Source organism: Lycorma delicatula, chromosome 1, assembly GCF_047948215.1.
Source record: "Lycorma delicatula isolate Av1 chromosome 1, ASM4794821v1, whole genome shotgun sequence".
Taxonomy (NCBI): Eukaryota; Metazoa; Arthropoda; class Insecta; order Hemiptera; family Fulgoridae; genus Lycorma; species Lycorma delicatula.
In genome coordinates, this window is record NC_134455.1 from 19078624 (window position 1) to 19093265 (window position 14642).

Sequence of the window (14642 nt, forward strand, 5' to 3'; positions counted from 1 at the left end):
ATGGAGTCATTTCAAACACAGAAAAGCATAAGACCAAATGTCTGGGCCACAAACAGCTACTGACCTCGAAACAGTTTAGCGACAAATGTCCTAACTGGCTGCTAGAGCTAACCTAAAAGTGTGAGCAGAGTAAGCGTGTTGCCATATATCACTAGCTTGCATGTCCCACTGCCCACTTATCATATATCATTAAAATGGGTAGGCACACCCTGTCAATTACTAAATATATACGACTAACAATAATTAAATTTATCTCGTCAAAAGACAGCAATTTGCTGCCACGCTTAGGCCACTGAATGCCAGCAAGTACCTGTCCACTATTAAAGCACTTGGAGCCCTAATACGGCTGGTAGCCAACCATATCTCTCAAGTTAGTTTCCTACAGTAGCATGGTAGGAGGCTTTTCCCTCAGGTAAACTACTGATGTCGGTTGAACAAAGCAATCACATCAAGGAACTCCCACACGGTTCGACAATGCCGCTTCTGAGTGGCCAATTTTTCCCTTGACCTCTAAACTCCAGGGTGGCCTAAGTTCTAACCCCCCCCCCCCCAGAGCTGGGCAGTCGAACATCATGTGTTCGTTTTACTGGACCTCCCTACAGATGCACAGTTCATCAGCTGGCAGGCGGAACCGAAACAAATATTGGTTTAAATTTACATGGTTGGAGAACATTCGGGCTCCCGTTGCCCTTAAAAACGATGGAGAGACATACCCTCCCCCCAGATCCTGTATAAATCTGTAGAAGGACCTTTCATAGCATGCCATTCTTGCTGCCATGCTTCCATAGCAAGGCTGCAAAGCCTCCTCCACAGCCGGTAAATGGGTAACTGTTCAAAATTTAGAACCGGTGAATTGAAATCACCGTTCCGCTCCGGTACAGGCCCGGTTCAAAACTGCCTCCCTGCTTCTTCGCAATCTCCACATAGCCGCCCGAACTTTCACCACTAAATCAATAGGGAGAGCCTATCCTAAAACGGGGAGCCATGTGTTAAATGCAGGCGGAAACCTGGGGAAAAGTGATGGTCCTCTTTTCATACGACAGGGAATGTACGACATTCCCTGTCGTACGGACTGTGGAACCCGTAGATGTAGACCGAGTGGTTTCTCGAATGGCTCTGAGAAAGCACCGGGGATTGGCCAACTTGACCCAGATGTTTTCTATCATCTGCTGCCTGTCATAAGAGAGCCGCTTGGCAGACTGTTCTCGGGATGCCTAAGCTGGGGTTGCTTTCTGTTTTGTTGGAAGGTGGCTTTGGTGAGGATGCTCTTAAAATCAGAGAAGGATCCGAGTGATGTCAGCAGTTATCGACCCATCAGCCTCTTGCCGGTAATCGGCAAGTTGCTTGAAAGGCTGGTTGTGGAACAGCTCTGGGAAAGCAACCCCTTTTCCCAGTGATGGATTTTTCCACACCTAGTGCGCATCCTTAAACAGAGCCTTGCAATCAGACAAGCAGTCACGTACTACGATCTGCAGGGCTACATCCTTCTCAACAGTTGTATCTAAATGTTGTGGTCAGGATCTGAAGAAAAGGTGGAAGATAATAGAAGAATCTTTCATTTCAATGAAATGCTACATGATGACTAAGAAAAATACAACTGAGTTCTCTTGGTTCCCAGCATGAAGGTTTGGTGTATTTATACCTAAAAATTTCCTGTGGGTGATTCTGTGGAGAAGTGAATTCTCTCAATCTTACTTCATGAGCCCACCAATTTGAGACACATGATCCTTCACATACAATTGGTAAAGGTTATAAGAGTAGATCAATAAAATCAACAATCATAATAAACAAAATCAGAAAAGTAAATTTTAAAAATTCTCTTGAGTATTCACTACCCTGTTCGATATTTTGAAACACTGTTACCTATGGCATATATTCAGGTGGTGGCAAACACTGAACTCACACTTCTTGTTGAAATGACATTTGTGTGTGGCATTATCAATTATGAAGATGATGTAGACAACTGATAAATTTGAACATTCAAATCTCCAGGTGACAAAGACATCATTCCAGCTTTAGTAATAGAAAGGGTTTGTTGTATTACATATGTAAATGGAATTTTTTAAGAACAATTTTTTTCAGTTTTTATGAATATGTGCTATAGATCTGTGAAGATTGTAATCTATAAGTTGGGTTCATACCTGAGCAGGATAGCATAAACTCTTTTCATGTGAAAAGTTTTCTGAGGTAACAGACTCTCTGAAAACAGCAACAGTGTTCTTTTAAAAAAACCATCTCAATAGTGTGAAACCATAGATTGACTAATAACAACCTATGTCTTGTTCTTTTTTTTAGAGATAAGTCTCTGCAAAAGATTTATAGACATTTTGAGTGGGAAATTTACCTTGAACTTCCAATTAGATTACATCATTAGGAAAACATAAGGATTACATATAACGTGCAAATGCCTGTAATAAGGCTGAGGGATGGAAAATCCCTCAGAATCCTCCAAATCATGAGGACGGAAAATAAAGAATGACTCCTTTCCTATGCTGAATTGAGACCTTATGAGTGTATAGAAAAGCACATATCTTGTATGGTGCATGATGGAGGAAATCCCAGCAATTGATTGTGAGGATTCTGCTCTGAACCTTCAGAGATTGATATACCTTTGCATCACTGGGACTTTTAAAAGCTCCCTCACACTGTACTGAAAGATTCTTTAAAGTTATTGTAGACCAATGTCTAACTGCCAAGGTCAGATTTGCAGCAAATAGAATTATCACCATCACCATCACCATCATTATCATCATTATTAAATTAAGGAGTTATGTTACAAAAAAATAAACATAAAATAATGTAAAATTAAGTAAACATCCTCCTCTATGAATCATGAGACCTTGCCGTTGGTGAGGGGGCTTGAGTGCTCAGGGATACAGAGTAGCTGGACCGAAGGTGCAACCATATCAGAGAGGTATCTGTTGAGAGCCAGACTAAGGAATGATTCCTGAAAGAGGGCAGCAGCTCTTTCAGTAGTTGTTAAGGGCGTGAGTCAGAATGACTTAAATGGCCATATCAACATCACTCAGTCCTCTGAGTACTGAGCAGCTGAAAGCAATGGAAAACTACAGCTGCTTTTTTTCCAAGAAAATGTGGCTCTCTGCATTTTCATATAGCAATGATGCCTTCCTTGGTAAAATATTCCGGAGGTAAACTAGTACCCCGTTCGGATCTCCGGGTGGGGACTACTAAGGAAGGGGTCACCAGAAAATTAAAAAATAACATTCTACAAGTCGAAGCGTGGAATGTTAGAAGTTTAAAAAAGGTTGGTAGGCTAGAAAAAGTCGCTTTAATATTGGAAGGACAGGTAGAAGGAAAAAATTGTGTAGGCAGGCCACGTTTGGAATATGTAAAACAAATTGTTAGGCAAATTGATAAGCAGCTGGAAATCGTGAATTGAGGAGAAAGTACTATCCTATAGTTCTGAAGCTGCTTAGAATTGTACACTTTGTGCTTTGCGGCTTCAAACTGTAGAGTGTATAATTCGTGAAAGATAATGAAACATAAACTATCTTGTAATGTTCCGAGCCAAAATGACTGATCACATCAAAATTTAAAACGAACTACAACGGTAAGTTTTAGTTTCGCTTAACTCGGTTCTGAAATTTTTCCTGTCACAAAGCATTTATTCAAAGCACTTAACAGCTACGCTATATCAACCCTCATTTATTCCTTCTTAACTCTAAAATGGCTAAAACTAGAAACAGAGAAGCTGATGTGTAAGGTACATGTAGCTTTGGTTCGAGGTAGGTTGCATCATACCACGTGATTCGGGGGAAACAATGGTCCTGTTAGTCTGGGGAGTTTACACACTTGATAAATAATTAATTTATGCAGATTTTTTTTTTTACAATAAACAACAGGATTTTAGCCTACACCAAGCTAAATTAGTTAAAGTCGATTACAAATAGACTCCACTGATTTTGTGCAGTTATGATTACTGTTTACACGAGATTGATCCACAGTCCAAAACAGATCAATGGACAAGTAAGGAAATCTATGGTAGTCATTACTATGCTCTAGGCTAAAAATTGGTGAACAGAAATCGTCTAACAGCTGACTGAGCGTGGGTAAATTACGATATGTAGTTACAGAAGGATTTACTGTCGCAGTACAGGAAAAGTGATCGCAATACTAAGAAGTTGTATTAACTATGTTGTAGGTGTTTTCACATTTTCTAACGACTGTTACGACTGGCAGAGTCACCAGGTACCATAAATCACCTACTTATAACATCAGGATCGAGACCCCTTGTTCAATGACTAACCAAGATGGCATAATCAAGTTGCCCATATAATTTACCAGGAAGCCAAAAAATATGAGCTTAACTTTGTCTGTTAGTCTTATTACATTTATCACATAAAGTTAGTTTTATTACATTTAGTCTTTGGTTTGGAAGAATAATTATTTAAAGTTGGACTTCGATTGTGCAATCCTGATTTGTAGAACTAACTATATTCACAATAGACCTGAAATCAAATTAAATGACTAAGTGTCATTGTCATACGTACCTGACTAACCTATGTGGTGCTATAGGAGAATGTTAAAAATCAGATGGGTGGATAAAGTGACAAATGAAGAGGTATTGCGGCAAATAGATGAAGAAAGAAGCATTTGGAAAAACATAGTTAAAAGAAGAGACAGACTTATAGGCCACATACTAAGGCATCCTGGAATAGTCGCTTTGATATTGGAAGGACAGGTAGAAGGAAGGCATTGTGTAGGCAGGCCACGTTTAGAATATGTAAAACAAATTGTTAGGGATGTAGGATGTAGAGGGTATACTGAAATGAAACGACTAGCACTAGATAGGGAATCTTGGAGAGCTGCATCAAACCAGTCAAATGACTGAAGACAAAAAAAAAAATTAAAATTAAGCAAGTTCAAAATTCTTCAAAATCTACTTTTATTCATTTTTTCATACTTGTTCTTGAAAATACTTGAACATATAAACAATCAAATATCCTTATATAACATTACTATACAACATAGACAGTAATTAAACAACAAAGTAGATTTTCTGGATTTCACTAATCGTATCTTTTATTGAAACATTTATACGATTTTGTAAACTAATTAAATGAAATATATCTTTAGTTTAACTTTCTGATCATTCAAAACAACTTTAATTAATTAATTTATACACTCATTTTTTTTTCCAAAACAACATGTAACTGCTGATTCCTTTACTCCTAGTCTGAACAAAATCTTTTCTTTGTTCTTTCTTTCTTTATTCAAAGAATGCACAAAAGTATCTTGAGGTTTCTCAGATTGATAAACAGGAATTTTCCCAGAATAAAGATTTTTTAATACTGAACTATCTTAATGACCCAGAAGAATCCAAAGCTACTTATAAATAATATATTTTTACCTTTTTTTGTAATTTCTAAGAAATTATATTTACAATAATCTAAGAAAGAAATGGGAGATTAATCTTGAGACTTAAACTTACCTCCATTCCTTCTTTTAGTAACTATTAAGATTAATATGAATAAAATGAGGATTATACATTTGATTACAATTACATTACAAACTTAAATTCTTGGTAGCACAAAAATTTTTAATTTCAATCTGTTTAATTTTCTTCCAATCTGTGTGATGGCATGGTAGTATCTCCATTATTCGATTCCAAATTTTGATCTGAAATGGCTTTTTTTACAGGTTAAAAATTTCACACAATGATCCCTAAAGAGGATTATCACCAAGATGGACATCAAATTCATTCCTACTAATCCTACAAAACAAAACTTTAGAAAAAATGATTCTAAAAAGAAAAAAAATTCTTCTGTTTTTTTTAAATTAATATTTCCCCATGAATTTTTCCAATGGAATAAAAGTAGCCATCAAAATAATATAAACATTTTATTGTCTAAGCTCCTAAAAAGAAAATTTGTGTACTGACCTCATCTTCTTCTTCTTCTTCATTATACTGATGAAATGTTGATTCAAGTGGCTGTTGCTGAAATCTGTAATTTGCTTCAGTGACCTGCTCTGGTGCAGAACTCTCATAAAATAATGGATTATCAAAACTTCTCCCACTATGTCTGTTCCAACATGTTTTCCCCAGTGTAAATCCAACCTGCGTATTTATATACATTAATAAAAAAATGCTAAAAAATTCACACATAGATTTAAGTTTGCAAAAAAAAAATTTTAAACAAACATTTACAGAATTTAGTATGAAAAGACAATTCTGTATCTATTTTTGAATATTCAGCTAGTGTGCAGGAGTAGTAAAATATCATAGCTATTAAATAATTTAAATATTTATTGTTATATAACTGCAAAATAAAATTAATTCAATGCCAGAATTATTTCATATTACCAACAATCTAATAGCCTTCCTATAGCATCCTTTTTCTTTTTCCTGTTTAGCCTCCGGTAACTACCGTTCAGATAATACTTCAGAGGATGAATGAGGATGATATGTATGAGTGTAAATGAAGAGTAAGTAGTCTTGTACATTCTCAGTTCGACCATTCCTAACCCACCGGGTTGGTCTAGTGGTGAACGCGTCTTTCCAAATCAGCTGATTTGGAAGTCGAGAGTTCCAGCGTTCAAGTCCTAGTAAAGCCAGTTATTTTTACACGGATTTGAGTACTAGATTGTAGATACCGGTGTTCTTTGGTGGTTGGATTTCAATTAACCACACATCTCAGGAATGGTCGAACTGAGAATGTACAAGACTACACTTCATTTACACTCATACATGTCGTCCACATTCATCCTCTGAAGAATTATCTAAACGGTAGTTACCAGAGGCTAAACAGGAAAAGGAAAGTTCAACCATTCCTGAGATGTGTGGTTAATTGAAACCCAACCACCAAAGAACACCGGTATCAGAAATCATTTAAAAACTCATAAAACAAACATCCCACAAAATACTCTACTGGCAAATACCATATTACTGTACAATTGCAACAAAATGTGAAAGATTTTTCATAATACACATTAACAAAACATAAAGTACAGATTTTACAATTGAAAATAAAAATTATAAACAAAACTGATTTCCTGACCTCAGTAACACAAAAAAGATTCAAGATTCTCTTGAATACAAAATAGTCTTGTAAAAAGTATTTTCTAACCTTATATTCATTTAAATTAACATTATTTAGAATTAATGAATATGCAAATATATACAAGATAAATTAGTAAGGATGAAATTATTAACTCTCTTTAATTCAAAATATATTATTGTATCATATATTCCACTACAACATGATATTTTAGAGCAAATATAGTAGTAAGAATGTTTCAATTAAAAATGTCTAACTAGATTTATTTTCTGTATAAAAAATTCAAAGCAATGATTTATCAAATTTTTGTATACTGATCAGTTAGTTATATTTGTAGTGTCTGTATTAAATCATAGTGTCCCTGCAACAAAATTAAACTTATTTGTCTACATTCCTTCACTGCTAAATAAAGACATGATTTAATTATTCTTAAAAAAGAGAAACTTTTTTTAATTGTAAGAAAGATTCTAAAAAGAGTATTTATATAAACATATATATATATATATATAAAATATCAAAATAATTTATATATAAAAATAAAATTGTTTTTGATATTTCTGTTGGAGTAGAGGATTGGAGTTTTCTATATTCTATTTTGCATGCCATCATTAAATTCCTATTTGTTTTTTTCATATTTTATTACTGCATTCAATCACTTTAGTGAGTCCATTATCCAAGTTTGTTTGAAGGGATTGTTTGGGTCTTGTAGTACCAATACGTTTTCAGATGTTCTAATCTCGTGCCCTTTCTGTAGTGTTGAAAATGTTCATGTTGTGACTTTCTTTCCTGTGAGTGTGAAGCAAGTGTTTTGTCCTTTAATGTTTCATTTAATTTTATCTTGTCGGTGGTGTCTTCTGGTTTAAGGCCAATTTCTTTCACCACTTACTTACTTCTCTGATGCATCTGCATCCTGTCTTGATATTTTTTGAGTTGAGATTGCACTTTACCAGCTTTTGCTGGTCTCGAATGCTGCATCCTCATGATGTATCCAAAGAATCTTTGTACACAACTTTGTTGGGTACAATCCACCATGCCCGTCTTTCTGGTACAAGTTGATTCAAGTTCTAATTCTTTCAATTTTCTGGAGTCTGTCAGTCTTTGATTGTTTGTTCAGGTGGAAGAATGTTTATGTGGCTTCGAGTTCTATAGCTGCGTTGTATCTTATTTTTGTGTTCATGGATAGACAATTTTTACTCCAGGTGTACCAGGTTAATTTTTGTGCTTTAGTTTATTTGTTCTTGTCTGGATTGAGGTTTTATTCATTTAGGTTGTTTGTTATTATTTCAACAAGTATTTAAACTGGTTTACTATTTTGACTTTATTATTTTTTATATTTACTTCTTTTAACTGTATTGGTTTTTGGGGTATAATTTCTGTCTTTTGAATAATATATTGAAGCCAATTTTATTTTAGGTTTTGAGGTTCAAATATCTGTGTTTTAGCTTTGTTTTGATTTGCTTTTTTGGCATTGGCAGCAAATGACATAAGTCATTTGCCAAGTTGTTAGTGACCCAAGGCAGTTTGTTTTGATAATTTGGCCTATTTTTATTTTTGGTAGGCATTTTTTGAGCCATTCTCTCATTAGCAATTCCAGAGCTCTGTTGAATAGTAGCAATGAGAATCCATTGTTGTGGCGCAGTCCTGTTTTGATCTCAAATTGTTCTCAGTGTTTGCCTCTGAATTTCACTTTTGACTTAGTGTTTGTGAGGGTCAGTTTTATCATGTTTATTAATCTGGGGTGTAGTCTCCAAACAAATCACCATGTCTCTGCTTCTTCTTCTGTTGTAATCCATTATTAGCTTGGGACTCATGATATGTCTGGACAGCTCCTTCAGGGTCTGAAACCTCCCTGGTGTTCTCCAGTTCTTTCTTGAGTTGTCTGATCCTGTTGAGGAAGAGTCTTGAAAGAATTTTGTATATTGTATTTAGGAGTGGGATTCCCCTGTAGTTGTTTCAGTCTGCTTTGTTCCATTTTTTGTGTAGCAGGTGGATAAGGACTGATGTCCAGTATGCTGGTAGTTCTTCTTTGATCCAGATGTTGACAAGCTATTGAAGGGCGTTTTTTGCTGGTCTTCCTGCATGTTTGCAGATTTCTTAAAAGGTCTATCTTCTCCCCTCGCTTTGTAATTCTTCGTCTCACCCAATGCTTGGTAAATTTCTTTTATTGTGGAAGGGTTGATGTTTTCCACTGATGTTGTTATTAACGTGCTGGCTGGTGTTGAAGTTTAGGAGTTCTGTCGATTCTTCACAGTTGAGGAATGTTTTGAAATATTTAGCTAGAACTTTCACATCGTCTTTTTTGTTATGGGCCAGATTATGGTTTTCATCCTTCTATAATAGGGTTGGAGGTTCGTATTTTTAGAGTTTTTTTGAAGATTTTGTTGTAGTCTCTTGACTTCATTTTGTTAAATTCTTCTTCCATTGATTTCTGTGTCTTTATGGTATTGTCTTTTTATTTTTCTTAGAGTTCAGACAGTTTATTTTACTAGATTTTTGAAGGGTTTTTTTTATTTTTGGGATTGGTGTAGTAGCCATGATTGATTTCACTTCTCCACTTTTTCATTGCATTTGCTGTTCCAACATTAATGTCTTTTACGAGGTATTATTGGAGCCAATTCTTCTGCAATTAAATTCCTGCTTTATAAGAACATATATATTTTATCTATTTATGTCATACAAAATATGTATGACATATTTCTTATGAGATAAGAAATATGTGATATTTCTATGAGATTTTATAACTTCTTTCAGTGGATTATCACAATAAAAAACTAATAGTTGATATTAAATTGAAGGATTTTATAATTTAAAGGTTTCTTTCAGAAATATTTTTTTCAAATTATCTGTTATATATTAATACATAAACTGACTGTCTATACTATAAATCCAGATAAAATGTTGAATAATTAGTTCTATATGGATTGGTCAATTACCTTGTTGAGGCAATATTAAAACTGATCCTAACCCTACTTCAAAAAATCCCTTTCGGCACCTCGGAAGACAGAGGTAGATTTCACTGGTGCTAAGTAGGGAATAAAAGAGATTTCCACGTTAAAGTTAAGAAAAACTTCAAATTTACTCAATACAACAGTGGTTGCATGTAAAAAAGTTTCACATGTTTAGCATACGACAATCCCCATCTTACAATTCCAGCAACATTTTGGTTATCCCTTGCCGTAAGGGTTGGTCATATCAAAAATTGTTTCAAACAAAAGTTTTCGATATTGTGTGTATTAAGCGAGGTATGATTCTTTTTTGTCTTCAAAATCCCAGTTTTTCAACAGCCTGGGCCAATGGTTGGTGATATCAAAAAAATTACTTACATACGTTTTAGGCCCTTATCCAAATAATAGTAGGAACTTTAAACGAATTTGATATTTAACTTAATAAGATAGCTACAGCGATATTTTTTTTTCAAAAGAGCCCTCTATTTTGGGACAAGTAGAATTCTCATTTCTTCAAGTTACAATGTGACACTTTCTTCATAAGAAATCTTCGAATTTCCAACATTTACTCTATAATTCTTACAACATTTCTTAAATATATATTATTATTATTTTACATTTTAAACTTTCCATTCTCTAAAGTAAAAGACATTTTTTTAAGTAAGAATTTAAAAAAGTAATAAAACTTTGTGGAGTGGCCAAATACTAAATTGTACTTCTGAATAAATCAATGAACCAGATAAACTCAGTTTTTAAAAGCAAGATCCACAGACAACTTAGAATACAACTGACAGCACACAGACAACTAAAACTAGATAAGAAACATCAGCACTATAAAATATCAAATACAAATGGATATACTTCAACACAAGCACACACACACACACACACACACATGCACAATACACATTCTGAGTATTAGTTTAAATCAACCCATAAGCAACCTGCTTAATATACACATTCAAGTAAAATGTGGCCAAAGCAGGCAACAGGCAATTTTTCCATGGTAACCGTCCCACTCTCCCAACTTTCAAAGCAATACGTTTAACTTACTATATCACAGCTTATTCTCAATAACTGTTAATTATTCATTCTGTATAGTATTTAATATAAAACACATTTTTCAGTGTGTTAAATTTAAAAATAGAATTGAAGTGTTATACAATTCAATAGTTGCCTTAATTTATAAAGTTACCTTAACTACATCAGTTTAAAGAATAGTAGATACAACAAGACATAAGAAAACTTTGTTTCTTTAAGCTTAACCCTGGAATGGTAACGCCCTTATCCCAAACATAAATGGTAACGCCCTTTTCCCACACATAAATGGTAACGTATAGTCTCCCAGTTACTCTAGGGAAAATTCATAAAAACACTGTAAAAATGTAATATATCTTTATTTAATGCATGCATTATAAAGAATACAATGTTTTACATACATATTAATAGTTTTGGTATTTTTTAGATATTTTTAGTGCATTCCATACAATGCTGCTTGGTACTCCATGCAAATTTGCTTCTTACTTTTTTTACTGGAACTGAGTCATTCTTCTCTTTTTAACTGGGCAAACGGTACAAATCTTTCTTGTTCCTGCTTCTTGAATATTTTCTGGCTGAGAAGTTGATGGACCAGCAACATCTTTAATATTGCATTTCAGATTTCTGAATAGGTTTGTCAGCTTTTGTCTTTCCTAAATATGTGGCGTTGTAAGTTCTACACAGAGTTTCCTTGCAAATGCCCTTCTTGTCATTGGTTTTATCTTCTTTGAGACTGCTTGATGGACATAAATAACATAAGAGTTTATTAGAATGCTGTTCAACATACCATAAAATACATAGAGACCATCTCTGGGTTTTTCAAGAAGATGATATCAAAGAAGACACTTCATCAAAGGTGTATACAGCCACCTTTAGTAGAATTATAAAATTCAATAATGTCAGGTTTTCCACTTGCCTTAATTGTTGGATTTTCATATGTTGTAGACAAAAGAATGACCTGTTTTGATTATTTTGCTTGGTATGCAACCATTACTTTTTGACCATAAAACAAAATTTTGAGTTACCGGGTTTTTCTTTTTTGGCCATCACTGCAGGTATCTCTGGTTTATCTCTCCTCATTGTTGGAATGCCAACTAATATTGTCCTTAACTAGAATGAGGAAGATACTGACGGTGGGGCTGAAGTCATTACTCTCCTTCCATTCTTAGATCAGTTTTGGAGGGGGCCATCGTCTGAGAGACTACACGTTATCATTCTCTTTCTTTTTCTGTTTAGCCTCCGGAACCACCATAAGGTATTACTTCAGAGGAAGAATGAGGATGACATGTATGAATGTAAGTGAAGCATAGTCTTGTACAGCCTCAGGTCTACCATTTCTGAGATGTGTGGTTAATTGAAACCCAACCACCAAAGTACACCAGTATTCACAATCTAGTATTCAAATCCATACAAAAATAATTGCCTTTACTAGAACTTGAACACTGGAACTCTCAACTTCCAAATCAGCTTATTTTGAAGATATGTTCACCACTAGACCAACCCAGTGGGTTGCATTACAACTCTTGGGTTAATATAACAGATTTTTCTGAATATTTTAATATCAGGTCACTCAAGTGAACTAAAACATAGTTTATATGATCTGTGAATAATGTAATTGAATATAATCAATTTTTTTACTTACAATTGAAGAAAATAATGTGATGAGTATAACAAAAGATACTAAAAGAATTGTGTACCCTTTACCACCACCTATAAAACACAAATTTAATTTAATAGTCCATTAAATTTAAACGAATAAATATTAATAATGAAAGTTATTGTTCTTCTAACTTGTAATTATTACAAGTATTATCCATTTTTCAGATATTAAATTTTGTAACTAAATGATAAAAAATTAGTCAAGAATAACTTATAATTTAAATGGATAATATTAGTATATTACATTTATTTATTTTTAATTAGTATGTTTCTTTTATATCAGAACAATCTCAAACCATAAAAGTTGTAAATCACTCATAAAAGTGATAGAATGCTTCATAATGTGCATAGCACAGTATATGTCATTGACAACGGAATTAAACTAAAAAAATGTCACAATAATATTTTTAATAGATAAAGTAGCTAAATAAATCAAAATAAAGTTAAATTATAGTATTTTTTCAAATGCCAAGTTGTACCTGCCCATTTAAATTATCTTAAAATTTTTTGTGTTCTTCATTCAGTTATTCTTAAAAAGTTTATTATATCAAAAAGAATATTTGCGAAAATATAAATCAGTGATCATTAAAAGAGATGAGTGTATAATAATCACTAGGCACAAAAAGTGAACAAACTTATTAGACAGCAGAAGTAACTTTGAGTATGTACTATAACCAAACGTTTTGTGAGCAATTTTACATCAACCACAACCCGACTCCAAAATTGTCACAGCTAATCTCAAGAGCAACCAAGACCCCATGCAAGGCTTATTACAGAATTTGAAGACTGTAATGATTGTTTCCCACTTCCTTACTAAACATATTGTAACATATTAACAAATCTATGTCAGCCTTATCTTTATTCATTAATCAATTTCCATCTTCACTTTTTTCAACAGAACTGGCTGCATAGGGAATTCACTACTTCATAAACAGCAACTGTGACTAGTGCTTCTAAATGTCAGATGCTTTAGATGCTACAGCCATGAGAAAGACTGATTATAAAGCAAAACATTCTGTCAAGAAATAATTTCATTCGTGTAACTGGCTTTGACTCATCAAGAGGGAAATAAAGTATTATTTTCTTATTAACTTATGCTTATACATTTTCTCTCTTTCATTCAGTTTTTCTTTCAGCTTTTAAATTGAAACTTCTATTTAATAAGAGATATGTAAAACGTTGTCAAGTGCCATACCAACTTTTGTAGTAGAGTGGTAGCTTTCCTGCCTTTCATCCAGAAGATGCCAGGTTTAAATCTTGATGAGGTATGGCATTTTTCATACAATACAAATTTTTCATTCCACATTCCAGTGTATAAGGTTAATATTTATGTGATGAATTAATCAATGAAAAACATTTTTTTTTAATTATGAAGTAATCAGAATTATTAAACAGTAAGTCACTGATTTGATGAAGTTATTCATAACTAATTTAAAAATTTGTCTTACCACTTAATTGCATCTCATAAATAATATTTTCTCACACTCTCAGAACCAAAGTAAAATTTTCCAATCTATTAACTTTAATTTTGAGGTAACATAATGCTTAACATTTTAAACTCAGAGATTGATTCAACTTATAATTTTTTCTTGTTAAGTCAAACTATTATCAAGATAAAAAAATGGATTGCAAACCCCAAAAACATAAGAAAATTTAAATAAAAGAAAAAATAGCTCGTAATAACTTAATTAACTTACTTCTCCTGAATTTAGGGCTGGATTGCTTATTTTTTAATGTAGTTGACACAGCTTCATTTGCTTCTGTGGTCTGTACTGCAAACTTTTCCCTCCAGAGATCTATGAAATTACATAAGATGCAATCTGAATACATTATTTAACAAAGTAAAAAAAAAAATTATTTGACAACTCTGCATTTATGCAGAATATTAAGAATTAAGTTCTCATTAACTGAAGCGTGTTTGGTAGATGCCATAGAAAATAAGACAAGCTCTTATAATGATTACTTTACATTACTACATGAT

The 14642-nt window shown here is 33.5% G+C and overlaps 1 protein-coding gene across 2 annotated transcripts in view; it reads right to left on the reverse strand.

Annotated features, from left to right (window-relative positions):
- Window positions 1–14642, reverse strand: part of LOC142329948 (uncharacterized) — a 37196-nt gene that overhangs the window by 4615 nt on the left and 17939 nt on the right. For both annotated transcript variants that reach the window (XM_075375039.1, XM_075374959.1), the window contains exons 4-6: window positions 14359–14457; window positions 12645–12712; window positions 5903–6079 (exon numbers count right to left, since the gene is read on the reverse strand). In XM_075375039.1, coding sequence (XP_075231154.1) covers window positions 5903–6079; window positions 12645–12712; window positions 14359–14457 — 344 coding nt within the window. The remainder of the gene's footprint in view (window positions 1–5902; window positions 6080–12644; window positions 12713–14358; window positions 14458–14642) is intronic.